The 27,973-nt window shown below is 32.8% G+C and overlaps 4 protein-coding genes across 9 annotated transcripts; 1 reads left to right on the forward strand and 3 right to left on the reverse strand.

The window, feature by feature from the left end:
• Nucleotides 1-446: 446 nt before the first annotated feature.
• LOC149742470 (F-box only protein 32-like) lies at nucleotides 447-6,176 on the reverse strand. The gene is made up of 9 exons (XM_089890098.1): nucleotides 5,966-6,176; nucleotides 3,495-3,586; nucleotides 3,351-3,415; nucleotides 2,944-3,130; nucleotides 2,426-2,598; nucleotides 1,954-2,130; nucleotides 1,528-1,673; nucleotides 1,394-1,469; nucleotides 447-1,142 (listed from the first exon to the last, which is right to left on the reverse strand). The coding sequence occupies exons 1-9, from the start codon at nucleotides 6,079-6,081 to the stop codon at nucleotides 1,050-1,052; spliced, it is 1,125 nt and encodes a 374-aa protein (XP_089746224.1). The 5' UTR covers nucleotides 6,082-6,176; the 3' UTR covers nucleotides 447-1,049.
• A 1,681-nt stretch (nucleotides 6,177-7,857) lies between these two features.
• LOC149742471 (DNA primase large subunit-like) lies at nucleotides 7,858-13,769 on the reverse strand. The gene is made up of 13 exons (XM_089890085.1): nucleotides 13,604-13,769; nucleotides 13,327-13,427; nucleotides 12,846-12,955; nucleotides 12,362-12,456; nucleotides 11,792-11,912; nucleotides 11,156-11,308; nucleotides 10,678-10,758; nucleotides 10,418-10,558; nucleotides 10,095-10,277; nucleotides 9,407-9,533; nucleotides 8,766-8,917; nucleotides 8,404-8,473; nucleotides 7,858-8,098 (listed from the first exon to the last, which is right to left on the reverse strand). Exons 1-13 carry the CDS (start codon nucleotides 13,666-13,668, stop codon nucleotides 7,917-7,919), a joined length of 1,581 nt encoding a protein of 526 aa, XP_089746211.1. The 5' UTR covers nucleotides 13,669-13,769; the 3' UTR covers nucleotides 7,858-7,916.
• On the reverse strand, nucleotides 13,744-15,298 carry LOC149742472 (non-structural maintenance of chromosomes element 1 homolog). Its single transcript, XM_089890120.1, has one exon. The coding sequence runs from the start codon at nucleotides 15,184-15,186 to the stop codon at nucleotides 14,380-14,382; it is 807 nt and encodes a 268-aa protein (XP_089746246.1). The 5' UTR covers nucleotides 15,187-15,298; the 3' UTR covers nucleotides 13,744-14,379.
• Nucleotides 15,299-17,050: 1,752 nt separating this feature from the next.
• On the forward strand, nucleotides 17,051-27,949 carry LOC149742473 (uncharacterized). Of its 6 annotated transcripts, XM_089890186.1 has the most exons (21): nucleotides 17,064-17,209; nucleotides 17,411-17,466; nucleotides 18,157-18,269; nucleotides 18,655-18,834; nucleotides 19,085-19,113; nucleotides 19,444-20,179; nucleotides 20,770-21,072; nucleotides 21,593-21,895; nucleotides 22,470-22,610; nucleotides 23,012-23,068; nucleotides 23,465-23,520; nucleotides 23,583-23,659; nucleotides 23,869-23,906; nucleotides 23,988-24,031; nucleotides 24,562-24,608; nucleotides 24,800-24,911; nucleotides 25,489-25,649; nucleotides 25,783-25,845; nucleotides 26,459-26,642; nucleotides 26,886-26,992; nucleotides 27,512-27,949. In XM_089890186.1, exons 4-21 carry the CDS (start codon nucleotides 18,705-18,707, stop codon nucleotides 27,693-27,695), a joined length of 2,772 nt encoding a protein of 923 aa, XP_089746312.1. In that variant the 5' UTR covers nucleotides 17,064-17,209; nucleotides 17,411-17,466; nucleotides 18,157-18,269; nucleotides 18,655-18,704; the 3' UTR covers nucleotides 27,696-27,949. The 6 variants fall into 6 exon arrangements, with proteins under 6 accessions (XP_089746268.1, XP_089746277.1, XP_089746285.1 ...); XM_089890142.1 differs by lacking the exon at nucleotides 17,411-17,466 and having other exon boundaries at nucleotides 17,051-17,209; nucleotides 18,157-18,281; XM_089890151.1 differs by lacking the exon at nucleotides 17,411-17,466 and having other exon boundaries at nucleotides 17,051-17,209.
• Nucleotides 27,950-27,973: the final 24 nt, after the last annotated feature.

Below are 27,973 nucleotides of genomic sequence, written 5' to 3' on the forward strand. Positions count from 1 at the left end.
GATTGCAACAAATAAATCAATCTAGGGTAGACACGTACCCCTTTCCAGATAGTTCTAACATAATAATGAGCATTAAAAGGATATTTGAACTGTTGTTTATCTCAATGAAACAGCTTTTGTTCTTTTAATATGTATGTGCAATTTACATAAATATCATGAGCCTATTTAATTCAAAACATGACTATGTATAACAGAGAAAAGCAGCATGTTTTATTATTATACACATTCACAGTTACTGCCACACAGATAAATTTTGAACATACAAATGGAACAATAAACAGACTGTTTAGGCAATTAAAATGTATAAAGCAAAATGCAACAAATTTATGAAAAGAAATATTTATAAAAAGTATAAACGTCATGGCCGTTTTGGATAATGATGTGTAGATTCAGTCTATAAAAGTAGGAGAAAAATATGTCACATGTGTCTTCTGATATGTGTGGGAATAATTTTAAGTGTGCGAACAAACTGTTTTATTAATTTAGATTTGCTTTAATTAGCTTGTTTGACCAATATAAGTATTGCAATACAGTGTTTGTCAAATGAAGCATCATAGAACAGTGCATTTCAACATAATGCGGCAACAAAGGCATTAACATAAATGGGTTTATACAAATATACACAGTGCTATAACAAGTTGTAACAGAAATGGCTAAAAGAAACAAATTAAGTGTGTTAAAAAAACAGAAATGGCTAAAAGAAACAAATTAAGTGTGTTTGTGTTATTAAAGAGTTTGAAAGATAGGAAAATTATATAGCACCAGCAGCGCAAACATGAAGATCACAATATTAATAATAGGACAATTATTAAGCCTGTGCAGAGAATAAACAAAGTTGATCAGCATTATACCATGCAGCAAATTGTTGTAAAATCCAAATGAATTATCAGAAACAAACTTTGATGTTATAGTAAGCTGTGCAAAACAAAGTAATTGACCTTTTGTGTGAGTGGGTTAGACTTTTCAACACTTTAACAAAAAAATGACAGGGCAGGCGGCACAACAAAAAAGAAGGAAGAACCAATGTAGAAGAAAGAAATAAGTTCATTTTAATCATCGAAAAACGAGATGAATTTCCGCGGACTCAGTTGATCAATAATCACATTTGAGTTATCACTTTCAATACAAGGATGCCCGGTATCCTAAAGGTATAAATTATAATTAGGGAAGTGGTGGCTTAGGTCAAGTTCTTAGAAATTATTTACAAAGACCTTAGACCAATCCACATATCTGTAAAGTGTAAAGTGAGGTACTATTATATAAAAAAATAAATACAAATTTTTTTGGGGGGAAGCTAATGGAATATTACAAGCTTAAAAACTTTAAAAAATGTTGTAGTCTATGCACCCAAAAGATTATAATTCCTACATATTATACTTGTGTCGGCACTTACCTTCCAAAATAAGACGGAGCATCTTTGGCAATGTAATAGTGGATCCACATAAATCAATTCGCGAGATACGTAAGCTCTAAATAAAAAGGGCAAAGTAAAAATATTAAAATAACAAATCAAAGCTCCTTTCATACTTATGCAACAGAGCATGGACTTCCATCCACTTAGAGGCACTGTTTATGTTAAAATAATCCTGATCCAAAGAAGAGCTTCCTCCTTCAACTTTCTGGTTTCTCTTAATCTTTCGAATCATAAAAGCAATTGCCCAATCCACTTGTTCCTGAGTCATGGTAATAAGAAAGGATTTTTATTGTATTTTTTCGATTATAATTAGTAAATAAACATAAGCTCATGAAAGTTTTAGAGAAATTAAAATTGACCCAATAAAAAAAAATTTCTGCTGCTTTTACTAGCAAGCATAGTTAATGAAAATGGTTGCAGCGTTGGGGTTATAACCAGAGGGTACCAGTTGCACTTTTGTTGCTGCCAGGTGTCTACAAAAAGGGCTGCCAACATTAAAATAATTCTAACACAATGATAAGATATCAATGTAAGGTCACCTGAGTGAAATTCTTGTAGCAGAGATTTTTCCAGATACTTGGCTGTTCGCATATCATGTGTAAAGTCCGACAAACCTTGGAAGCAGCATTCACATCTTCTGCTTCATTTAAGAAAGCAATGATGTCGTATTGTAGTTCAAGAGGCAGGTCAGTTAAAGTAGCACGATTATCAAAACGCTGAATGGAAACATAAAACTATTAAAAATGTAGAGTACCAAGTTTTCTTACTCCTTTTCTACATGCTTGCCCCTTAAAGATGTCAGCTAAACCCACACTCTATCGTGTTGAAGTGAAACATATTGAATTACTTAAAACAAATGGAATAAATCCTATAATATGATGCATTTAAATTTACCAATCTGTTATCCCTTATCAGTGCTATGTACAGCGCAAATCAAGCTTTAACTTTGGTTGGTGTGTTTTCATTTCATGCAATATTAAATACAATTAACAATTCATAAATACAGCCTACTCGAGTGACTTCAATCCTTTTAAGCTTGCTCTGCCATATCCTCACAGTCTCAATGCATTGGAACCAGGATAGTTTAGAACTGAATGAGGTTCGTCGAGACTGACGTTGAAGTAGGAACATCAATCTATTAAGGATGGATCTCATTCGTCGAATCTCACATCCACGTTCAAGCACTGAGTAACAAATATGATGGTTGAGTAATTAAAATGGTGATTGACAATGACATATAGTTTACAATCAGAAATTGAATCGAATTGTAATGAACAACACCTATTTATTCTTGTGTGGTTGGGCAACATTAGTCACTTTAACTTGAGTAAAGTATTCCATGATTTCCATCCGTCTTGCCCACTGCTGCTAAAAAGTCTGCTACCATTGTGGACCTATGTGTTCTTCGGCAGGACATGGTCTAACCCGGTAGACACTAATGTGTTGTTTAAATAACTATACTAAAAACTACTCACAAAAGTAACACATCAATGCTGAAAAAATAGTAAAAAATACTCTGAAGTTTAAACCTTGTTCCAGTAATGCTTCGATCAGAAGAAAGAAGTGCGACTGTGCCATGCCGCTTAACGTTGACATCTTGTGGCGAACAACAAGCTCTGCAATCTTCAGGATGTACGGGAACCTGTGTGGAAGCGCAGCTGCTCCTGCGAGGTCCAATCTCCGGATCAATTCACCAAATGTTGTATATCCTCTGCACTGTAGGAGATTGTAAGGAATATGTTTAGTTATCACTGGTCATCTTTAAAGTTTATAACCATTTATTTATATTCTTAGTCAGTGGGTTATTACTTCGTAACATAGGTGTGCTAACAAATTGAACAGTTTTGCAGTCAGTACCTTAGTAAGTTTGTTTTTATTTTGTTTTACTAAAGGAAGAATAATTAAATATTAACATCTGTATGTAATAAATAGTCACCTCTTTGCTCCCAGTACTGCTTACTTGAAGCCAGGTCATATTTTCTTTCACACTGCATTTCGAAACTGTAAAAATAAAGTAATTTTAAAGTATTTAAAACTATCAACTGATTAGGCTAACATATATACTGTTAATTTAATATACCTGGAGCAGAAGTTAAGTTTGTGTAAGAGGTTTGGCATTTTTTCTCTTGCATCTGCCGGAGGAAAGCCTCTATTATTTTCTTTACCTGACTTCTGTAAAATGTAAAAGAATGAAGGTAATGTAAGTTCAAAGCAAATTAGGCGGGTATACATACATCTGTTGTAGTATACCAAAGGTGTTAAATGTTCGGTGCCGTCTTACCGCAAACTTTTAATAATCATAATTTATGGAAGATCGTGCAGACATTAACATACTCGCCGCAAAGCGTGTGCGTTACATATGCGCACACGCAACAAGCGCGCGACCACACACGATCAGACGCATGACCTCGCGTGTTGTCTGTGGTTCGTTGTCTGGCCACCTCTTATCTCTTGCGAAATGCAGCGAGCGGTGGTGCAACATGGGTCAAAAAACAATTCGTGTTAGAGGTCAATGCGGTGTAAACAAATTCGCTTATTTGGCGGCAATATACACTAGTGAAGACCAAAATCCAGAGGCTGCATTGGTAAACTAATTAACAGCGAAAACATCCTTGTGTGATGCAAAACACAATAGTTTAAATCGGATAACGAATTTAGTTCATCATAAATGCAGACCACGGCATCGTGTGTATTGAGTTACAATAAAAATGGCCAGGTTTCGTGTTACAAATTGTTTACGGGATTGAAATATGTACATATGACTTCTAAACAACCTTTCTAAACTGAGTCAATTAAGCGTTGAATTCAATCCAGTAACGTTAATGTAAATTTATCATGGGTAATAGAACGCAACACGCAACGCGCTTGCTAAAGTTGCAACATATTTAGTGCAACATTTTCCCTCCCAAATACGATACGTTAAAAGGCGTTTTACATTGCCGTTCATATGACGCACAACCGTTGTCATAGCTCCTTATCCAGCGCAGATTCAAATCGAATACGGATATGGTTCGCGCTTAATTAAGTATTCGACATGCGAGGCTATTTTGACAGTATCCGCTCATCTTATTACGTTATTTGTGGGCGTTTTGTAAAACTACTAAGTACTAACTGTTACATCAGCCAGAACAAAAGCAATGTGACCACGTGCTTTACGTCATGCTAATACGTCACAAATCACATGCGCGTAATGCAGTCACTCATTTTCCAATAGCAACCAATGGTAGGCCTTAAAATTGACACACACCTTCAACTGCAGTGACGCACAAGGCACAAGGTATGTAAAATACTAAGAAAATTAGTAGTTAACAAACAGCTGATGTATAATAGGCATGATGCTTAGGCTTACCCGAAGTTAGTATATAGACCATGGGAAACGGATTGTAAAACAACCATTAGGGATCCCAAGGAATCGCATTTTATCATGACTGGGTGCTGTTTTTGCGTCTAAATATTGCAAGTTTTTTAACAACCAAGCACTTCTGTGCCTAAAAATGACTTTCTGCTGCCGTTAGATCTTATCACAATAATAAACCTCACATAAAACTTTTATTGAACACTCAATCGATTAAAGAGTAATAACTACTGAAAATATCAAGCATACTAACCAAAATATAAAAAGAACATGTTTAAAATATAAAAATACAAACAAAAAGGCATAATCTTAGCATATACTGGTGTATCCAGCTGCAGTTTTGCATGTAAAGTGCCATGTTTTTACTTTTTGGCTCACAAGTTAACACATATACTTTTCTATTCCTTACTATTTTTGGTCCTCTGCTTAAATTAATAGCCACACTTCCTACGTTCTGTGTCTTTATAAAATCGGAAAACGGGAACACCTCATCTATGCTAGTACTTAAGCAGTTTGCAGCTGTATGTCCACTCATGTTGAATTATATATGTAGTTGTTCTGCAGATTCGGACGTATGAACATATGCTATTATGTAAACTAAGCTTATTGCTGCTGGTATTATTTGACACTGTAAAGTACCCTGTTAAATCACACTGTATGTTGAAACCGTTTAAAATACTAATTTACTGTACATTAATTCCTAGATTTAATTTTATATAACAAGATTTATAATAGAACCTATATTTTAAATGTTAAAACAACAGCTATACATGTTTTCTAGCTTTATATTGCTCACAAGAACCAAATTAACATATGCCGGCCATGCAATTAGCATTTGTATGGGTGATTCACGCTCTGTGGAATCCGTAATGCCGAACCTGAGTGCCGTTTCCTGGCGAGACGTTGGGCTTACCCATAATAATATTCATAAAGCATAAACTGTATAATGAATGCCAAACAAACTAGCGAACAGCAGGGAAAAAATAACATCAACCAGAGTTAAACGGAACAACAAACACAATGAAACATCAAACTTTGTATTTATGTAATAAAACTGTGCACATATCTGTAGGAAATAACTCATGGTACGTTTGTGTTCATGTAATGTGTTGTACTACAGGTATGTAGCAGGCATTTTATTCATATCTAGGTTCATTGGAATAATGTTAAAGTACTTTGAAAATAAATTAAATTACCTGGGCACTGATTCAAGATGGACTCCAATATTTCTGTCACAAATATCCCAAGTTGAGGTTCCTGATTTGTTCCAAATGTATCCAGGTCCCCTCCAATCTTGTCCGATGAATGGCATTTTGTTCAAATTATTATTTTCAACAGCAATTTATCTTTGTTAATTTTAACCGAATTTAAACAACACAAAATCTATATGGAATTGAAATATATTAGTAATGCTGCAAAATCGATGGCTCAAAATAACCTACGCGAGAAATTTAGATAAGTCTGCATCACTGACAACGTACTAGTTTGACTACACTTTTAACAGAAATTCGCAAGCACACGACAGTAGAAAAACCATCCGTAATGTACGCGAACCAACCAATGCTGACATGTTCAATTCAGCTGAAGTCTTTGTTATTGTTTCTATTTATATGGCAAGTCACGTGCTTAGCAGTCAGCTGATTTCGTTACAGCGTGGCTGCATACGCCGTTTCGTAATTTGCCGCTTTGGAGCACTAGTCTGTGGTGTTTTGATTCTGAAAAAAAAAACGCTAAAAGTTATTTGTAAACAGTAAACTTTCTAGATTATAAATGTTTAAGGTATTACTTATTTTGAATTCGCGCAGATAAAATCTTGAACAGGTTGTAGGGTAGTTTGAAATGTCGAAACGCCATATGACAACAACGCTTTCTATGCCTTGAGTTTTCCCACGAAGAAAGTTGCATTTTACCAATGAGGTGTCTTCAAGTTCGACATGGTTTCCTGTTATGGGCGGCAAAGCTGTTGCTGCAACCGTTTTTACTTTTACATGTTTATACTTATTCCCGAAATCCTATGTTTAATGTTTCTAAGAAGTAAGAACCTCATTTTCTGTTGGAATTTAAAGAAATGTTTGCCTTTGTGTTTAAACCCAGTGATATAATTATGATGCGACAAATGCGAATTCATTGATAAAACACTGAATGAATCTTAAAAAATTCACCGAAATGCAAAAATACGTTATAGGTAAAGTGCAGGGCCGCAACAATAGACCAGAATACCTAGATGGTATGGCCGAACAACATACTCGATCATAATCTAAAGATGTAGCTTGTTAAATATCGGCCAATAGAAACGCTGGTAAACAACTTTCAGCAGCAAACAAAGAGACGCCAGGAGAATTGGAAATATTTCGTTGCAACAAACTCTGCAGTCACGTGGCTTTGATTGACGTATATAGCCATGCGTCAGGACACGGTGTTTAATAAAATGATTATAAATGTTTACGTGAATGTTCTTATATTACTCATTGTTCATGGTATACGAACTGTATGTGCGCATAATTAAGTTTGTGGAAATTTTGGGGATTTGTAGAAATTAGAAAATACACCAGACGAACATGACGCATTTCCGTTGATAGTTTTGAGGAATTGGACCTGTCATGGCCGTGTATCCACTTATCAATGTAACATTAATATCAGGTTGAGACCAGACATTTTCCGACAGTGCTATCACAGGAACATTAATCACATAAATGTCTGTAACCCAGAGGTTATGGGTTCAAGGCTCGTCGCTGCTATCAATGTGGCGTATGTTTCCTTGGGCAAGAAACTTAACGACAATCGCTTCAACCCAGTGGTTCACACTATCAGCCATACATAAAAAAGCAATCACCCACAAATAACATACAAGGTAACTCGTAAGCTGTCACGAGGTGTATGAACACCTGTGTTATAACGACTGTCGTTTTTTGGCCATGCGAGGACAAAGTAAGTTAAATTCATTCAAATGTGACTTAAAGTTACAATTATGTAGTTGTCTTTTTACTTTTTCGTATAAGATAAAAATATGGCACATTTTATGTAGGCTAATTGTCAATGCTCATGTAAAGGCAGGTCTTTTTGTGTAGGCCTACTGAACAACTCCTAATGATGTTTATACAACTATTTTAATATCAGAATACAAGCGCAACGCAATATGTGTATAGACTAATCTTCAGCATATTCCATCATGAATCTCTCCATCTCAGATTCATCCAAATCGTCATCTACAACTTTTGCTTTTCCCGGTGTTGCACCCCCTTTAACTGGTAATGGTTCTGACCATGTTGGATTAAAACCAGATCGCTTCTGTCCCTCATTAGCCGAAGATCTATTAGTTGGTTTCTCCCCTAAAATTTAGTTAAGAGCTTAGTCTAATTGCTAAGGCCACTGTATCTGGAGACCTCCGTCTTCACCCAAAAGTAAGTAACCAACTGATTTAGTTTGGTTGCTTATTAGTAGTTCGGAAAGTCTTTTGAATATTATTGAAAAGTCAAACCATTTTAAGCAATTCAAAAATGTGGTTTTAGAAATTGGATTGTCAATTAAAAACTGAGTTGACAAGCACTTGTTTAGGGAATTGTTATGTGAAGTAGCACACCACTTCTTTATCACAAAGCTAATTGTAATAAAAACAGGTTAAAGAAATTTATACCTTTTAAAATTTTCTGGCTTTCATCAAAGTAATGATTGGGATGAGTTACTTGGAAACTTGTTCCTTCCAACTTAAAATGCAAATTAAGGATTTATTTATATGTTACACCATCACTAGCCTTCTACATCTGAGCATGCTTTCATATTTAAATACCTATTTATACTTCGCATTTAAAGACAAGAGTTATAATCTATACACATTTATGTGCATACAGTAAGAAACCAATGTGTCAACAGACCAAGTTAGACTGTTAGAGAAACTGAAGTAAGTGCAATCTAATGTAAAGTAATGTATCACATGAAGCTTAACATTCCCTTTTACCCAACCTTTCCCATAATATTTTCACACACAGCACATGTTACCTTATGTGTTACTTCAAAATATTTCCCACAAGCAATTTGGAAGTGTTGGGCTTTCACGAGGGTAATTATTTCTTCAATCACATCAGTGGAAGTTTTGTAACTTTTTAACTTTTGTCGCAGTAAATCCGGTGATGTATGCTTGAATGGACAACCTGGAATATAAATACTGTTAATACAGTAAACCTATTACTCAATTTTGTCAATTTTGATTAAATCACACGAAAATTGTTCTTAATGAATTTTTTCATCTTTTTTTAATCTTTACTTATAAATCACAGAAAATTTATAGAAATCTGACTTTTACATTTTATTTATAAACAAATCATATTTGAATCATTTTTTTTTGTAATTTTATCAACCGAAGGGGCACAGCAAAACATTGGTACCATTGTAAAAAAGGGGACTTAACATAAGACACATGGTTGTATTTGCTCCAATCTAGTAGTTACTAATGGATTGCCTAAAATTGGCAACCATACAGTAAAATAAACCATAAAACTTTGTCACTTGCAAGTGCGGACACATTCACACAGGGTTTATGAAGCTACAACTATCCTCAAGAAAACACGCTGCATACTCACTAAGGAAAGATAATTAAGTAATCTTCATTAAAGGTCATTAAACAATAAATATATTTATACCATGATGATCTTGTGCAGATGGTGGATTCTTGGTAATAATTGTCATGCAACTGTATGGTGTATAGTTGGTTCTTTTTCCTTCTTTACCATAGTTGTGTCTGATGTTGTAGGCGTATTGCTTGTCAAACTATTAAATATAAATAAACTTTAGCAAATCTCTGATCTAAAATATAACGTTTTTCTTAATTGAATATATTAATTTTTTGTGACAGATATATTTGTTGGGAACTAACTAGTGTGGCGGGTTGAAGGGCCAATCTAGAACTTAGTCGATTATATTTGGTATTGCGCAGTTACTGCACACCTTTCTTTCTTATCTACAAAGCTGACAATTGCCTCTCCCTATACACATTCAAATGTATAGTGTGATAATTCTAATTTAATTAAAAACAACGATAAGCATTTGAATATTCTATTTGTTTCTTTCTGATATTGCACACAATTTTGGACAAATTTAAATGTAAACTAAGAATACATTCTGTTTGAATGTACAAGGTTGATTTACAAATTATTTATTGATGCGGTCAGTCTACTCTATACTGTAAGCTTGGTCTGGATTTGTGTGTGAAATATCACCCTGCTTTAAAAACAGTGTTTCTTACTGGCTCTATTCCTTTATCCTTAATAACAACTTTAATGCTATCAGACTTGTGTTGTAACTTGTATCACATTATTGATTGATTCAAACCTTGTCAATTCCAATCCCCTTTCCCAATTCCTGTCTCCAAAATTTAAGAGAATCTTCCAAAGTGACGCCGATAGCTTTAAGGAACAAACCATATTGCATTCGAGCCCAATGTCTGAGATGATGAGTTTCCTTCAGTGATGAGTGGACTTGTCTCATACACAGTGGGTAGGATATTTTAGATAGCTGGCAATAAAACGTTTTTTAGTATAATCAGTTAATCAATAATCATGCTAAAAATATAGTTGCTGTAATTTGATTAGTCATTTCTAAAGTATGGTGAACATAAAGTTAATATTTTCCAAGCTTTGATATTGATTCATCACCTCTTCCAAATCAGAGACCGTCACTTTTCCCTCATTATTCTTCGGGTCATAAGCACTTGTTACTGCTGTTTGGTTGAATGAACGAAGCATCGGCAAGAGTCGGTCGTCCTCATCCAGTTGTGGTAACGCTCGTGACGTCATCTGTAAAAATGAACAACTCAAATCCAGACAAAAAAAATTACCAAAAGACATATATTGGATTTAACACTGATTTATATCAATCATAAGTCAACTTTACAAATATCAAATTAAATTATTACAGCAAGTGCTTTAGACAGATGTTCCCTGAACCTTGTGCTGATAATGGAAAGAAATTCTTTTTGAGGAACAAACGCATCTCCCTGCAATAAATATACATGTTGTTTTAGTTGTTCTTATAAACCAGAGTTGGTAAGTCACCCAGCCATGTGTTACATAATAGGTTGTTCAAATTGTCATTCATACAGAAAAAAAGAGAATTACCCACGAAGTTGTATAGTGGTAACTCATAACAAGGCTTGAGGTGTATAAACAGAACATCTGTGTCATAACAACCACTGTTGCCCCATCATGTAGGAATAAATCAGTTACATCAATTTATTCATCATGCAATATTAGAAAACTAGTGGGACAGGGGCAATGCCAATGGGCCTCTCCTGTACACACATTAGTAGGAGTAGGATATCATATTCTCCGCCCGTCTGCGTGGCAATGCATGTATTTAAGTCAGTAGCAACATCTACAACATCAACCGCATACCTGATGTAGAAACACCTTTCTAGAACTGACAAGGTTAAGCACATCAATAAAAGGAACTCGATAAAATAAACTGTTTTCAACATTTGCTTCATTCATGTCATACGAGGAAGTGCACAACGCTGCGCTGTATCGTGTACGTTCCTCTTTTGATATCTGGTAAAAAATTGAATTGAAGCCAAAAACTAGTTTTAGTTTACATAGAAAGTGAAATTAAAAACTAAAACTTAATACAAGGCACTTGTTTTTTTTTATTTTACTATTTTATTATTTTCCTATATTATATAAAAGACTGTAAAACCCATCATAATTGTCTTCTACAAACAAATGTTATAGAAAACAAATCTAATTTATACACGTCTACTGCCCAGTCAATATTACGTTGGATAAATCATGAAAGGTATACACCTCAGAAACAAAACATAAAAGTAATACATACAAAATACTTTTAAATGCAGTCTTGTTTTAAATCTAATCTAACTCTTCCTGCAAATTTGTTTCGTACAGGAGTATAGCAACATTTTCCACAATGTTAACCATGAAACTTCAATACACAAAAGCAAAATATTTTGCAGGAAGGCCTTTACTCAGATTCTTTTATTTTACACATTTCAAATAAATCAAAGCAAATAGACTCACTGGTTCATATGTAAGATTGTTAAGTTTCAAAAAAGCTTGAATGCTACTCGAACTTTCTTGTAGGAAACGAAACTTAAAAAGATCAAGTTCTTTATCAAGAAACCATCTTCGTAATTCCTCACTGTGAAAAAATATTAAATTAATACATTTTTTATAATGATATGTTGGACAACCAAGAGTTAAAACACTGATAAAAAGGTGGCATAATGTGGCACATGATACATAGATCATACACATTGTGCTGGCTTGCAAGTTTGGACAACTACTGGGTTGGAGCACCTGGTGCTTTACAAGACAAACAATCTTACTTCTGCATTTTGAGCTAGATCAATTTGTAATATTAAAACTACTGATACATACAGAAAAATTTGTTCTTAACGAATGTGGTCCATGTAGTTTACACCTTTTTATATCAGATTTTTTAAATGCAAATTTATGCAAATTTCTCTAAAATTAAAAATTTATTTTTCAGATTGAAATACACAGACATTAATTATCAATGTGCATCTAAAAAACTGAATTTTTAGTTTACCATTAAAACTATTTTAAGCATTTTCAAATCTAACTTACGATCTGCAGTAAGCAAGACGAAGAATAAAATGAGAAACATGATCTTTTCGTCTCCAATTAAGTTCTGCATCACTGACTTCTCTTCCAGTTGCTGTCTGTTAATTTAAACATAATAAAGTTAAATTTCCCATATTATATATATATATATATATATGTATATGTTTTATATTATTATTATGTAATAATGTAGTATATCCACATAGGGTCACGTTCTACATATTTTATGAGAGTATAATAGAATAGGCCCTATGTCTCACATCGTGAAATCACGTCACAATACATGTATGTTTTATTCTTCTACAAACTTTATGAACACTCACAAAATAATATTCTGAAAATTATCAGTTGGAACATTTATGTCAAAAACCACGATTTCAACAATTTGCATTTGACATTTGGTTATAACTCCGTACTACCACGTAGCAAAATTTAAGTTGGGCCAGAAAATCCGAGTATTCGTACAATAACTATAACTATATTTAACCTGAAGCAAAAATCCTGGATAATTTTTTCGTAAAAACTCTGTCAGCTTCTCATTATAAGCAGTGCTGTTCTTTACTGCAGATACCGACAATGAATCGAGGAAGTGTAGAACTGTTGGAACAACAAAAAACAAAAGTTTATATTTAATAAAATGTTTCGTATTTTCAGTGATCCACAAAAGTTAATCTACACATTCAAGATCTAATAATACGGAATTTACATAAAAATTTTGTCAACCCATACTTCTCAAGCTTTCATGACATGCATGCGGAGAGCAGAGAGCTATCCTATTACCCTTTTAGAAATCTCTGGGTGAAAACAATACACAAAATACGCACATCAGTATCAAACATCGAAATCAGTAAGAGTTACGTTGCAAATGCCAACCCAATAAACCACAGCACATTGTATTAACACTGTCAATGTTAATGTGATGAAACTGTGGGAAACATGAGCAAAAATCAAGCAATTAAGATTATTACCTTTAACTCGCTCAAAGGCAAATGACTCAAACTCCTGTAGAGTGATGTTCACACTTGGTGGTTCATTATACATCATGAGTCCATGAGGGTAAGAGTCTTCACTGTAAACATATTTATTACATAATAAAAATAGTTTGTAAAAATGTATTTAAGAAATATTGTTTGTTATATAATTCCAACAAATTGATTATTGAAAGGCTATGTCATTATTCCTTAATATTGTACATTAAATAGACGTGAATTTTCTGTTTGCCCAATGATTTCAAATACAACTTACTCCATTGTTGCATTTAACATCTGTCTGCGCGTCCTTCTGCGTTGTGGTGTGCCACCAAACTGCATTGTGTTATTTTTTTAAATTCAAAGTATCAAAAAAAAAAATTAAATGGAAAACTAAATTCAAAGCAAACTTAGAAACTTTGGAAAATTGAAAAGAAGAAATTGTTAGAAATGAAATTGTTTAAAAATATTTCTCAGACCACAACCAATCAGCACAATGTACAAATAGAAAACAGCCTGTACACAGTCAACTACAATTGTAGTGTACTGCTTATGGATTACATATACAATTAACTGTATGCATATATATACACTTAATTTTGTGTGTTTTATTATAAATTTGAGTAATTTCTATCAAAACATCTTGAAATTTATACTTTGAATACAAAACAAAAGATTTTAATTCAAGTAAGCAACATGTGTCTTTACTGTTATAATCATAGAAAAAAAGTACATAAACAGCAAAAAGCACCAAAAACAACATTCTAATTAGGCAAGTATGTTTTAGTATTTTTTGTTTAAATGTAGGCTAGTTTTAAAATGACATTAAAACATTGCAACTAAGCCTTTCAGTTATTTGGAGACATTTTGATGTAACAAATTCGGGGAAAAGATTGGGCGTCTCTAAAATACGGAAGAACAATATTACACGGGAACATGACTAGCAGGTGTTACTAACCATAACCATTGTTTTATACTAATGAAGCTCGCCATGCTCCCGATTTTTGTGTGTATTGTTAAGACACAGCATAAGTTCTTCCTATAAAACGAAAATCAGTGAGCATGGGTTCTTTTCTTTTTTCGTGATGATTCTGAAGTATTTTCAGTATGAAAAGAGGTACTTTCCCCTGTGACACCATTATCTTCTGACTGAAGGTGTGGAAATGGATGATTGCAAGAAAGACATTTTAGAGAAGTGGTTTTTCTTTTGCTATAAGTTCTTGCACAGTGGTGATGCATACGCGCAGAACAATTAGAGCAAACTTGAGCTTGGAAAACAGTGTTTGAACACATTGTGCATACTGACACAAAACTGTCGAAGCACTGAGATAGATACTGTTCTAGTTCGAGAATACAACGTGGAGATAAAGAGATGATTCCTTCGTTGTCGTAAAACCACCGCTCATCCACAAACCGTGTGAGCAACCTCTTGGCTTCAGTTTTGCTCATTCTCGGTGAACAAGAATCAGCCAAATTTAAAATATCAATTGAAGACGCAGTCCCCACGTTTTGTGTATCTGACATGACAATTATGATTTCCAGGATTTTCTTAAAATATTCCAGTTCAGCGCGCGTGAAATCGCCACCGACGACTAAACGGTTAAGGTCATTGTCCACCAAACTTATTAAAACGTAAACTGTTTCTCCAGTGTCTTCACGCTTGCTTTGGCGAATTTTAAAATGAAACGGATGAAGTTGGTCATTAATAACTTGTAGAAAATCCAAAAGATTTCCCTCTGGCGTTACTTCAGAAACTTGGTAACATTCCTGACGAATTTGCTGACATTCGCTTTCACTTAATATTGTTTTGTTCATTATTGATTGTAAAAAATAGATGTGACATTTTTTATACGCGCTCATTGCACAATATTTGCGTATTAATTTGGAGGAAAATCAAAAATCAAACTTTTTATCAAAACATTACTATACTGTGTTGTTATAATTTCCCGCCAGTAAACTGTGATTTATTACATGTTATCCGTCGAAATGACAAAAGGGAAAGAATGAAGGCGATATCGTAAAGCTTATATTTTGGTAGAAGACGAATAAATGAATGAATAAATGAATAAATGAAACTAGCTTTATCGCGTGGCCGGAAAACGGCAGTCATTATAACACGGATGTTGTTACACCTTGCGCCAGCTTACGGTTACCAAGTATGTGACTTTGTGGGTGATTATTTTTTTGTGCTCTTTTATTTTTATTATGTATGGCTGATAAATGACAACCCATTAGTGACCACTGGGTTGAAGCAACTGACGTTAAGTTATAGTCCCCACTGAATACACTGGTTGGGTTAAGGGACGTCACAGCGTCAAGTTGCAACAAAGTGTCTTGCCCAAGGATACATACGCTCACAATGGTAGCAACGACGAGCGTTCTTATTTTAGAGCGACTGCCACGAACCCATTATACTTCTGAGTTCGAGGCAGGCGCTCTAACCAACTGTGCTACGGCGCCGGTGTCATGATATATTCGTTCCGATTAATATATTTGTACCGGGCGCTATTGCCCATGCACCCAGATGCCACTATGCATGCATAGTAGGTGGGAAAAATATTAATTTTTTTTATGGGAATAACATGCTAGTGACCTACATGTGTATGCGTAAGTTATATTTTCGCGAAAACTGTCTGTAAATTTAATATTCATATGATTCAAGGTATGACCATACTTTTTTATTTTAACAACCAGCAAACCCGCATTTTTAAAAGAAAATAACGTTTATTTTTTAGGTATTACGTAGCGCTATAATATATTTAAAGCTGGATGAATGGAAAATTCTATAAATATTTTTTTTGACGAATATTAATATGTATAGTTAATTTTGCAATAATAACAATTTATTTTAGGATCGGTATCGATAGGATCTAGTAAGTACAATGTCCAAATTTTATGTTTGTAGCATGTTTGTGTGTCCGGCGCCGTGCCGTAGTGGTTAGCGCGCCTCCAATCCCAGAGGCCTCTAATCCCAGAGGTAATGGGTTCAAGGCTCGCTACCATTGTGGGCGTATGTGTCCTTGAGCAAGACACTTAACGGCAATTGCTCCAACCCAGTGGTCACTAATGGGTTGTCCAAATTATCAGCCATACATAAAAATGAAAAAAAAATCCAAAAAAATAATCACCCACAAAGTAACATACTTGATAACTCGTAAGCGCGAGGTGCACACCCGTGACGCGAGGTGCACACCCGTGTTATAACGACTGTCGTTTTCCGGCCACGCGATGATAAAGTAAGTTACATTCATTCATTCATTCATCATTCATAGCACGAGTACAAAGTATCAAAAGTGGCCGCTACAATTTTTGAATTCTAGGATCATCTTGGTCCACCACAAAGCACCTGTAAATTATAAATAAAATGTGCCTATTAAACTAGCATAAAATAAGTCTGTTAGTGATACTTTCATTTTTCTAGACTACAAATACCATACCAACTGAGTTCTGTTAACTTTAAATCAAAAACTAAAATATTAACGTATAAATCGTTTCTGGAACGTTTTCAATCGAGGGTCGTAATAAATTTGGACCGGGTGGTCATTGTATTTGTATTTGTTTTGACCTACTGCGTAACGTCTCGGCGCATGCGCAATAGCACTCGGTACAAATCATGCTAATATATGTATATTAACATTGGTACAAATATATCAATCAATTCATTCATTCACCTCATAATATAACCTGCTTATTCATTAGAGCTTAGCTCTCTTGTCATTCATTACTTTTTTGTTGAACACAACAAATCAAAGGTTTTTTGTGGAGAACGTTTCCTTTTTGTTATGTTTCTTCTGTTAGTTGAAGCAGGCGTTAGTAAGCTAATTTAGTCGAAAAAAGTCTAATCTACACCCAACTGACTCAAGATGTATAAAAAATTGGCCAGGTAGGATATCTGCATTATCGGCATACGTCACACAAGATCACAATTATTGCAGTTCCACACGTGTGTTGCATGTGTTTTCATATGACATTTTTACACTATAGTTGTTGATGTTTTTAGATATGTTTGAATTTCTGCATTTTTTATTAGTAAGATAATACATAGAGTCTTTGAGTGACTTGCAGATGTTGATGTTTTGAACAGGTTCATTCATATCCATCATTTAACGTACAAACAGATAACACTTGATTTTTGAAAAGGTAAGCTAAAGTCTTAAAATAAAAAATCAAGAAAACTTGAGTTATTTAGGAAAATAAATATATTAATATATTAAATTTGTGTGTTGCAGTGTTATTTTATTTTCCAAAGTGACTAATGTGCACATGCATGTTTTTATGGTATCGTTATATCACTTAAACCAGATCTTCACTTATTTACCAAAAAGTCAGAATATCTAAAATTCTGAAACCCTGACTGCCTTGATACCTGAATTATTTTCAGTGTTTCCAAATTATTTTCTAATTATTAGAATCGCTTTTGTGATTCTGCATTGGGTCCCTATTAAAATGTTGAGACCCTTTGTGTGTAAGTTAAGTATTCTTTTGCAAAAGAAAATGGGATGCAGCCCTGACTTGTGGTTGTAAAAACTGCCCTGTTTACAGTTACAAAATTCAAGGCTGTGTTACCTGTGTATTTACCTTCATGAAGCTCGGGGTTGGATTTTGTGTATTCACAAATTACAGTTATAACATTTTTAGGGTTTTAGACATGCCCAATATTAAGTATAAAACTTTCTTTTATATAGCATACAGGGCCAAAACAAAATATCTTTTCCAAACAATAATAAAGGGTAGACTATTCCACACTGTGAATATTATGTGAATTTCGATCATTTGTAATTATATTCACATCAATTCATAACAATGCTTATCAACTGCATTTTATTTTAGTTCAAGTAAAAGATATGTGAAAGTATCTAGTTCATCTAACTCATCAGTTGGAGAAAATTCTTTCAATTCAAGTGGTGAAGACACTGTGTATGATGAGCAAGCATCAGTTGGTGGTACGGAGCACGGTATTCTATTATAATTTTTATTTGTTTTTCTGCAACAGATCAAATTCATAACCATACATAAAACTACAAAGACAGATATACATACAAGCTTCCACTTACTAAAATAGTAAAAATATTGTTACTGTTAATTGTAACATATCGACTTACAGAAAATTTGGTTATCACCCATAGTCATAAGTTCGTCACCAATGTAGGTTATGCAATTATATCTCCTAAATGCCCACGTAAGTATTTTTATATAAAATTGTAAGTTACCACAGCGTAAGCCGCGATAAGCGTAATAGTAAAGTTGAAAAAAAGCTTCAAGCCCCTGAACATCATGTTAGGCACCGAATATATTTTCCAAATAATTAATTTTCTGTTTTTCTTGCAGATGTAAAGCTGCATCAAGATATAGAAAACCTTGGTGGCGAGCTTGGAATAATGTCGTTGGAACCAGAAGACGCTTCGTTTATGGTAGAACCCAATAGTTTGTATTTCACAGCAACCGATGAAACTATGTTGAATTCAAATAATGGACAGTCGGCAATCTGCAATAATACCATATATGAAGGTATACATACGATAAAATAATAGATCTTGTTAATGCTGTTTTTCAATTTCATATTTATTCTAACTATTAATGTTACATTATGAACAAATAGATCTTAAGTCCCGGTAAAATGTTCCAACATTTATATGCCAAATGGTGGGAAATCATCAGGGTGTGACACAGCAAACCTAAAGCTATTTGTTTATATTAATATAACATGCTTGGTTGCATCAACGGCAAAATATTAATGTTTCTTCTATTTGAATTACAGACGTTGGTCAATCGTTATTCATTGAAAAGGTAAAATTAGAGAAATTTCAAATAAAATTTTAACATTCTCATTAACCATCATAACAACATATCAGTGTGTTTTCTAATCCATCTATTGTTGTTCAGTTGCCTCATACGTATCATGTATGCCCAAACTACTTCATTACTCGCACAGTCTACAGATGAAATCGCATGGCAGTTTTAGTATTATTTATCATATAACAAACAAAATCAACATATTTTTTCCAACAACTGAATTATGATAGACTTACACTGAACTTAAGCTTGGAAGTAGTTTTATTGTTTACTTTAAAAAGAGTGTTTAATCTATTTTAAACGTGTGATATTTGTTTAATACAGAAAGATATTTCATCACAAGATACAACATTTACTGATCATACACCGGACTCCAATTTACCTGAGAAACATCCAAGTGGTAGAATGCAAGTTGGTCATGATGTGTTGTTGGATAGTCCATATACGGTTGTTGATTTGGATGACAAGGGTCGAACCATAGAGCGGAGTGTCCACCTCGTACGTGGCGAAACAACTGAGTTTTTTCAAGATGTTCAAGCTGAGTGTTTAAGTGCAAATAGAGATTCTCTTCTTGACAAAGCTGTTGTGGCAAATATTGCTTTACCTTCACTGCAAAGTAGAGATTCCCCTCCAATCATATCACCATCAGTGTATTGTCAACCATCTCCCACCTCGGTGCAATCTACAAATGCTGCTTCTTTAACTATTTGTGAAAATAAATTAAATCCCAACAGTTTGGTAAATGAATCAAAACAAATGAATGACAGTTCAGATGACTTGCTTAAAATGATGTCTGCTATGAGCATAAGCAGTTATGAAATTATTGAAGATACAGCCATATCGATTGTGAATAATTCTAGATCTACTGTTGTTGCGGATGACACAAACTTTCATACCAAACAGTTGGATGGGTTTAAAGTTTCAACTGCACTTCACTCAACAACAGATGATCAAGAATATAATGCGAGTGAAAAACAAACAGATCTCGCTACAGATGATGTTCATGTTGTGACTGTGGATGGTGTGGAAGGAAAACTTACTGAACCATCTTTTCATGCAGGTGTGTACCAGTTTCGTACATGCAATCTGAGAAATACTAACTAGATTTTATCAACTCTTGAATGCTTTCACCATACTTTAAAATATTTGGTTTTGCCCAAACTGTCGTATAGTGTAGCAATTTTTTTAAACATTAAAAGTCTTTTTGAGTAAATGAATTATAGTAATTAAATATCAATTGTATAGTGTAGGTTGCGGCTTGCAGTGGCTCAGTGGTTAGGCGTTTGTGTCGTAACAAAAACAGTAACAGATTTGATGCTTGATCACAATTTGGTATAAGATTTTCAAATTGTCAGCCATACAGAAAAAAACACAAAGTACAATTACCCACATTTTTTTCATACAATTTGTAAATTTGGGAATAAGGTCATTTAGGTGTTAAAACAAAACATCCTTACCATTTTATAAAATAAGCTACATTCATTAACCATTCATACATTGACATTTGAATTTACACTCAATATTTTTATTTATACTTCTACTTTAATAGCTATTTGTCACTTAAGTCATGGAAAATACTAAACTATATATATATAGTGTGTGTTTGGCAGTTTTACAAACTGTTAATAAAACAAGATTCAATAATTACAGAAATCAATGAATCAAAACATAATCATGATGATGAAAAATGTTCATTCACTGAAATGAAATCAACTGAGAATGAAATGAAGGGATATGAGATTGGAAGGAGTGATGATATCAAGGCACCAAGTGTAATGACCATCGATGCAAAACAGTTGGATGAATTTAAAGTTTCAACTGCACTTCACTCAACAACAGATGATCAAGATTATAATGCGAGTGAAAAACAAACAGATCTCGCTACAGATGATGTTCATGTTGTGACTGTGGATGGTGTGGAAGGAAAACTTACTGAACCATCTTTTCATGCAGGTGTGTACCAGTTTACGTACATGCAATCTGAGAAATACTAAATACAATTTAAGGGTCTGCTAAGGCTTTTAACTATGGCTGCATCGTAATTACTGAACCTTTTTTATTAAAATAACAAAATGATAATTCCCTAGTATTAGATAGTGGCATCTAAGTTCTATTGGTTTTATAACTTTTCAAAGTTAAAAATTCCAATTTTTCAATTCTAAAACAGAATCTCTCAAGTCTCAGTTTTTCTTCGTTTATTGACTTTGATTGACAGTTTTTAACGCCAACCCTTAATAATGTCAGGTTTAAAGTAATATGACAACAGATCTCTCACCTGTGCTTTCAAGTAACATCTTTATGTTTAAAGTATTATGTAATGTTGCACAACATTGGTACATGTTAACGTGAATTACTGTTAAAGCTGATGAAAAGAAATTATATATAGTTATAATTTAGTTTAATGACTTGAAAGCTTGAATATTTTTATAAATATATAAACATCCAACAAGATATAATTACACTATAATTACAGAAAGCAATGAACCAAAACATAATCATGATGATGAAAAATGTTCATTCACTGAAATGAAATCAATTGAGAATGAAATGAAGGGATATGAGATTGGAAGAAGTGATGATATCAAGGCACCAAGTGTAATGACCATCGATGCAAAACAGTTGGATGGATTTAAAGTTTCAACTGCACTTCACTCAACAACAGATGATCAAGATTATAATGCGAGTGAAAAACAAACAGATCTCGCTACAGATGATGTTCATGTTGTGACTGTGGATGGTGTGGAAGGAAAACTTACTGAACCATCTTTTCATGCAGGTGTGTACATATATGCAATCTGAGAAATACTAACTAGATTTTATCAACTCTTGAATGCTTTCACTATGCTTTAAAATGTTTGGTTTTGCCCAAACTGATGTATAGTGTTGCAACTTTTTTGTTTAAAAACCTTCTTGTCTAAATAAACAATAGTAATTAAATATCAATTGTATAGTGTAGGTTGCGGCTGGCAGTGGTTCAGTGGTTAGGCGTTTGCGTCGTAACAAAAAATGAACAGATTTGATGCTTGATCACAATTTGGTTTAAGATTTTAAAGTTGTCAGCCATGCAGAAAAAAACACAAAGTACAATTACCCACATTTTTTTATACAACTCACTGTAATTATGGGAATGAGGTCATTTAGGTGTTGAAACAAAACATCCTTACCATTTTATAAAATGAGTTACATTCATTCATACATTGACATTTAAATTTACACTCGATATTTTTATTTATACTTCTACTTTAACAGCTATTTGTCACTTAAGTCATGGAAAATACTAAACTATATATATATAGTGTGTGTTTGGCAGTTTTACAAACAGTTAGTAAAACAAGATTCAATAAATACAGAAATCAATGAATCAAAACATAATCATGATGATGAAAAATGTTCATTCACTGAAATGAAATCAACTGAGAATGAAATGAAGGGATATGATATTGGAAGAAGTGATGATATCAAGGCACCAAGTGTAATGACCATTAGTCGAAGTAAGTGTAATCATTAAACACCAAATCTATAAACCATTGTTTTAAGGAATATTGAGTGTAACAATGTCTGTTTATGATTGCATATTTAAGTTTTCTGTTTATTTTCATAGTTGTTCAATAGTTTACAAGTATAATAGAAAAGAATGATGTTAAACAATCTAATAAAACAAGATACTGGCAAATTTAAAAGTGCAAGTACTAAAATTCAATAAATGTTACGAACTGGTTTTCTGATGAAAACCTAATATTTGCAGCACGTATCTCCTTCTCCCATTAAATATGTCTGCACTACATACAATATTGGTTGGATCGTTCATTAAAATCTAAAAAATATCTACACAAAAAATGTTTTAAACTATGTTTCTCGTTTCATTGCTTTATATATTTTTAATTATTTATAGAACCGTTACCAGACAATGATAATCAAGACTTCACAGAGAGCAAATCTACTGAACAAGGTATTATTATACCTGTGTATTTTGATGTGGTTTTAAACGTAAAATCTGTAGAAGTGTGATCTTCTAAACATGTTTTCTATGGCTGCACTGAGCATTCTTTTAAATAAACTGTTTTAAATTTAAAGTATCAATATATACTGAGAATAAGAATTTAAATGTGTAATATATGAACATGTACATGTAAAACAATTCTTAAACTTATATAATAAGGCCTATGATTTGTGTCGTTATGTATATCTTTACAGCTCAGTTTTAAGTAAAATAAACAAAATAATAATATGAAAATTAGGGGTAAGAGTTAAAGGCTGGTTAAGGACAATGAATTGCAAATGTTGGTATTAATTTGAAGCAGGTCTTTCGTGTAATGTTGTAACACATATTATATTGTTATTGCAGAAATGGATTCTTTTATTGCTTGGGATGAATTTCTAAGTAAGGAACTCTCAAAACATGTAAGCTTAATTTTTACTTGTGATGTAGTTCAACGTAAATGTGGTTATTCTATTTTACCCAGGTATCTCCAACTGAAAGTGAATTACGCAAGCAATCGTTATTTGTTCAGTTTGATCCTTTGCTTAAACGATCTCCATTGTAAGTTTATGTCAAGTAAAGTTTAAATTATTCTTTGTTTGTAGTTTTAGGGAACAAAACCTAACATGACCCAGTTTAATGTTAAATCGTAGAACAAAATTCTGAACTTATCAAGTAATTAATCAAGACCACACTTTGTGACATTATACACTTGCTGGTCATTGCGGTATCATATCTGTGCTTATTTTATATATGTTTTATTTTTACAGAATAAAAGATCCCAAGTATGTAGGTTCAGAAAGTGAAGGTAATTACTCCTTCATTAAACAACACAATCTACTATATAAGCTTTTATGTAACGTATGTTAAAGTCTACTTTTATACACAGGCTCAATATCTGGTGGTAACAATGTGTTTGAAACTCCCAAACAGGTGATTTAATTGTTTGTTTCTTATCAGTTTAACATTATAGTTAAAAAACAAACATAACTTTTAATGAAATAGGTTACAAGAAATTTCCGATTAGTAAATGCACATGTTGCAATCTGTGTGAAGTGTAACGAAACATGCGGAATGTTGTTCGTTAAACTGAAAATGAATATAGAGCTTTTGGAATCCATTTCTGTTGAGATTCAACATTTACAGGGCTTATTTAATATCATATTCTCTTGTACATAGTTACAATCACACTTTTATTATATTGCTGAAAATCATATCGTACTGTGGGTCAAGATGAGACACCTTTAGCACAGAATATCCAATTGATTGTGTTTTAAACAATTAGCAATGGTCTATGGGAGTTACAAGGATATGTGTTTATAATTTTTTAAACGTTCTTTGTTTACTATCAAATGGGACAAGAAAATAAAAAGTTGTCCCATCTTCCCTCACACTACTATATGAAAGTTTTTAATGTATTTAACATAGTTTAATATAAATATAAAGTTTAATTGTATTTACAGAAATTAATTGATATCGAAAGTGATGAAGTAGAAGAATCTATAAACAGGTTATACTTGCATAGAATTAGTTTAACCACTTAAATTTTGGAAAGCGCCTTCCTCTTTTAATAAAAAAAGGTATTCCATTCTCAAGGGGCGATTACCACTCCACTTTTACTTTCTTCTTGCTTCGCCAATGCCAATGCTACAACTTTGAGTGAGTTAAGCAAAGTTTGATTTACTTTACTTGAAACTTTAGATCTTCACCATCTATTATGATGATGAACATGGATGAACATGAAGTTGATGTTGATGGAAGATCTTCAAACATGATACCTTCACATCAACCAACACATACAACTTCATATGTGGTAAGTTAATAACATTATGTTGTTGATATGAACTTTTACAGATAAGCATAATATATCTATTGTGGAAATGACCCCAATAGCAAACCATAATTGCCTGAAAAATTTCATATATACCTTTTATTTGGGACATAGAGGTACATGATATAATGAAATTCATTTACAATTACATGTAATATATATGGATAATGCTTGTTATTGTATTGCTTGCTTTAATAAGTAAAACATATGCATGATTGTTATGTTCCGTAGATGTTATTATTTGAAAATCGAGCTCTAATGGAATATATATATTGATACCTGGCTAACAGTATATTGTAAAGATCGTATAAAATTTGCACTCTTTTACCTTAAAAAAAAACCTAAATATTAGATAAAGTCAATAAATATGTTAAAATATAGGTTTAAATTTTACCCCGCTTTAAGTTTAATATAATGAAACAACCGTTAAGTTTCTCCTAAAAGTGAACTGCTTATAAAACTAGACTGTTAGGAGTCTTGGGGACTATAATTGTGTTGTTCATCAATGGTTGGTTGAAATTTGTTGGATTTATGTTGAGATAAGACTCTTGTGGTGTAGGATGATGAAGATCAACGTGAAGAGATTAAAAAGATGGAAGAGGAGAAAAAGATTAAGAGGAGAGAGCGTGAACGTGAGATTCTTAGGATGGAAGAAGAGATGAAACAACTTGATGCAGAACTTGAAAATCCACCAGACAATTCCGATGTTGTTCAACTGATGTAAGTTTATGTGGTTACCATGTATGAACATAAGCGATTATATTTTGGAAAACTAGGGGGAGTTTTTGATCATATTCTTACACTTGCCTTTAATTGCTGTGTTATTACTACTTAACCTGTTATGTGTACCCAGATTATTCACATTGGACCTTATAATCAATTCCAGGACATGCATTCATGCTCATGTTAAATGCAGGTTACGCGAACATTTATCTTTATTATTCATTGTTTCATGAGACTTGTCATAAAATTATCTTATTAATTATCTTAATTTTCCCTAAACTTATTAGTCATAGGGTATATATATATAGTTAACATACATGTACTGTGTACACCTGTGTTGTATATTACCGGTGATTTTAGAGAAAGTAACATGTAATTGTAAATTATCTATGGTTTATAAGGATAAAGTCATAACTTTATGGAAATCATCTGCATTATTGGTTAACAAATATTTTCTATGACTAAATTCCTGAATCAATTCCAGATCAAAAAGTATAATTTGTCCAATGTCATTGTATATATAATTTTTAAAACTGTAAGAGTTAAGGTATTGTGATACAAATGTGAAAAAAAACACAACAGTTTATGATCCTAATGGTGTGATTGGTCATATTACATCTTATTCCTGTTGTGTTTATCGAGGCACAAATAAGTGTTTTATATGATATAATAAAAGGGAAACTTCAAAACACTAATATTTAGAAGCTTTCTAATTAAGTTTTATTACACTTTTGAAATATTTATGCATTCACTAAAATTTTTGATAAATTTTTTAAATAAATAATAAACATAATTTGATATTTCAGGAGGGTTATTAAAGAATGTGAACGTGAAGCAGATGTGATTTTAGAAAAGGCTGAGTTAGATTTGAATTCAAACAAACAAATGGTTCATGAAAGTACAAGTGATTGTATTTCATCAAATGAAGTTTTGGAAAATTATCGAAAAAAAACGAAAAATGTTGTTTCTCTTCTCAAAAACAAGAACCAGGTAAAAGAAATTTGCAGATTCTAAATGTGTCATTAGCCTAACAAGTTACCAGAGATGTTACTGAGGTAGCATGTGTGTACTGTACATCCAACAATCACCATCTACCATGTTAAGATTACTCATACCAGGTTTTAATGACTTCATTTCCCTGTTAATTCCCTTTGTTTTATTGTTTAATAATATGATGTTTGCTATCATTTTCAAAGTGGTGAATACAAGTAAATATAAATGATGTTATATCAGGTAGAGAACTTACTTCGAGGCGAACTTGATCAAAATCTTCAAATATTTGCTAAAGATCTTGGAGAAAGGAACAAAGTTGAAATGAATAGTAAAGAAGAAGACATGAAGTAAATCTAAATATACAATTCTTTCTTTACACTCAAGATATAAACCCGAAACACACATTATGCTACTATGTGTTTTTTATATTAACTTTTTTTTATTATATATTACTAAAAGGTTTAAATGTTTAAATCGTTATTTTTTAATATGTATTATTAAAAGATTTAAATGTTAGATTGTATCTTGTGAACAAATATTTTACTTGAATGAGAAAATAGAATAATGTGTTAAATAGAAGACTTTCTCAAATTACTTCTATTTACATATTTACTTGCATTCCTATTCTCATAAAGTATTAGTATTCCAACGATCCAGCACGTGAGTATAAAAAGGAGAATGGAAAACAAAAGTTTCCCATATTCCACGGCAGTTAATCAGTAATTGCAGCACAAGTTATATGGTTATTGTTTTTGTAATATGGGAAACTTTGATAGTATTCTGTAGGTTCTAAAAAACAGGGTAAAATAACTTGCTTTGGTTAATGTGAAGTATTAAATGTCTCATCACATTTGTTTTTCTGAAAGATTCAAGAAAGAGTCAAATGATATGATGGCAATGGAAGATCGTGAGATATTAGCGCTCGAGTCAATTCTTAAAAAAGAAATCTTAGAAGTTGAAGGACTTGATGTTGAACTGCAGGAAACTCGTCAGAAAAGAGAAGAACTTACAAAAATGTGCGATGAATTAATTGCAGCAGTCGGAAATTAGATTTCAAATATTTATAACAAATCATATGCAATACTATAAACACACTTCAGTTGTTCGTCTTAACAATTTGTGCCTTAACAATTTGTTCCTTTTTTGACACAGTTCTTGCTTGCTACAAATTTCTTTGTTTGACTTCAAAAATAAAAGTTTCTGTTTATTTATTTTCTGTTGTACCGATTGTGTGTTTTTTTCTAATTTTTTTTTGTTAAATTGCTAACAATCAATATTTATCAAATACAAAATATAAGCTTGCATCTGTTTAGTTGGCTTTTGCAACA

The sequence above is a fragment of the Ciona robusta genome, chromosome 1, assembly GCF_009617815.1.
Source record: "Ciona robusta chromosome 1, ASM961781v2".
Lineage (NCBI taxonomy): Eukaryota > Metazoa > Chordata > Ascidiacea > Phlebobranchia > Cionidae > Ciona > Ciona robusta.

Excerpts from the sequence above, each read along its gene's own strand:
- LOC149742473 (XM_089890142.1), top strand. The coding sequence starts at position 17,190 with ATGTATAAAAAATTGGCCAG. Across the intron at positions 24,609-24,799 it reads GTAGAAGAATCTATAAACAG|ATCTTCACCATCTATTATGA; the intron begins GTTATACTTGCA and ends TTGAAACTTTAG. Across the intron at positions 24,912-25,488 it reads CACATACAACTTCATATGTG|GATGATGAAGATCAACGTGA; the intron begins GTAAGTTAATAA and ends CTTGTGGTGTAG.
- LOC149742471 (XM_089890085.1), bottom strand. The coding sequence starts at position 13,668 with ATGCAGTTTGGTGGCACACCACAACGCAGAAGGACGCGCAGACAGATG. Across the intron at positions 13,428-13,603 it reads ATGTTAAATGCAACAATGGA|TGAAGACTCTTACCCTCATG; the intron begins GTAAGTTGTATT and ends ATATGTTTACAG. Across the intron at positions 10,759-11,155 it reads GAAAGGTGTTTCTACATCAG|GGAGATGCGTTTGTTCCTCA; the intron begins GTATGCGGTTGA and ends TATTTATTGCAG.
- LOC149742470 (XM_089890098.1), bottom strand. The coding sequence starts at position 6,081 with ATGCCATTCATCGGACAAGATTGGAGGGGACCTGGATACATTTGGAAC. Across the intron at positions 1,674-1,953 it reads GCTACAAGAATTTCACTCAG|GAACAAGTGGATTGGGCAAT; the intron begins GTGACCTTACAT and ends ACCATGACTCAG. Across the intron at positions 1,143-1,393 it reads GCTCCGTCTTATTTTGGAAG|GATACCGGGCATCCTTGTAT; the intron begins GTAAGTGCCGAC and ends TTATACCTTTAG.
- LOC149742472 (XM_089890120.1), bottom strand. The coding sequence starts at position 15,186 with ATGAGCGCGTATAAAAAATGTCACATCTATTTTTTACAATCAATAATG.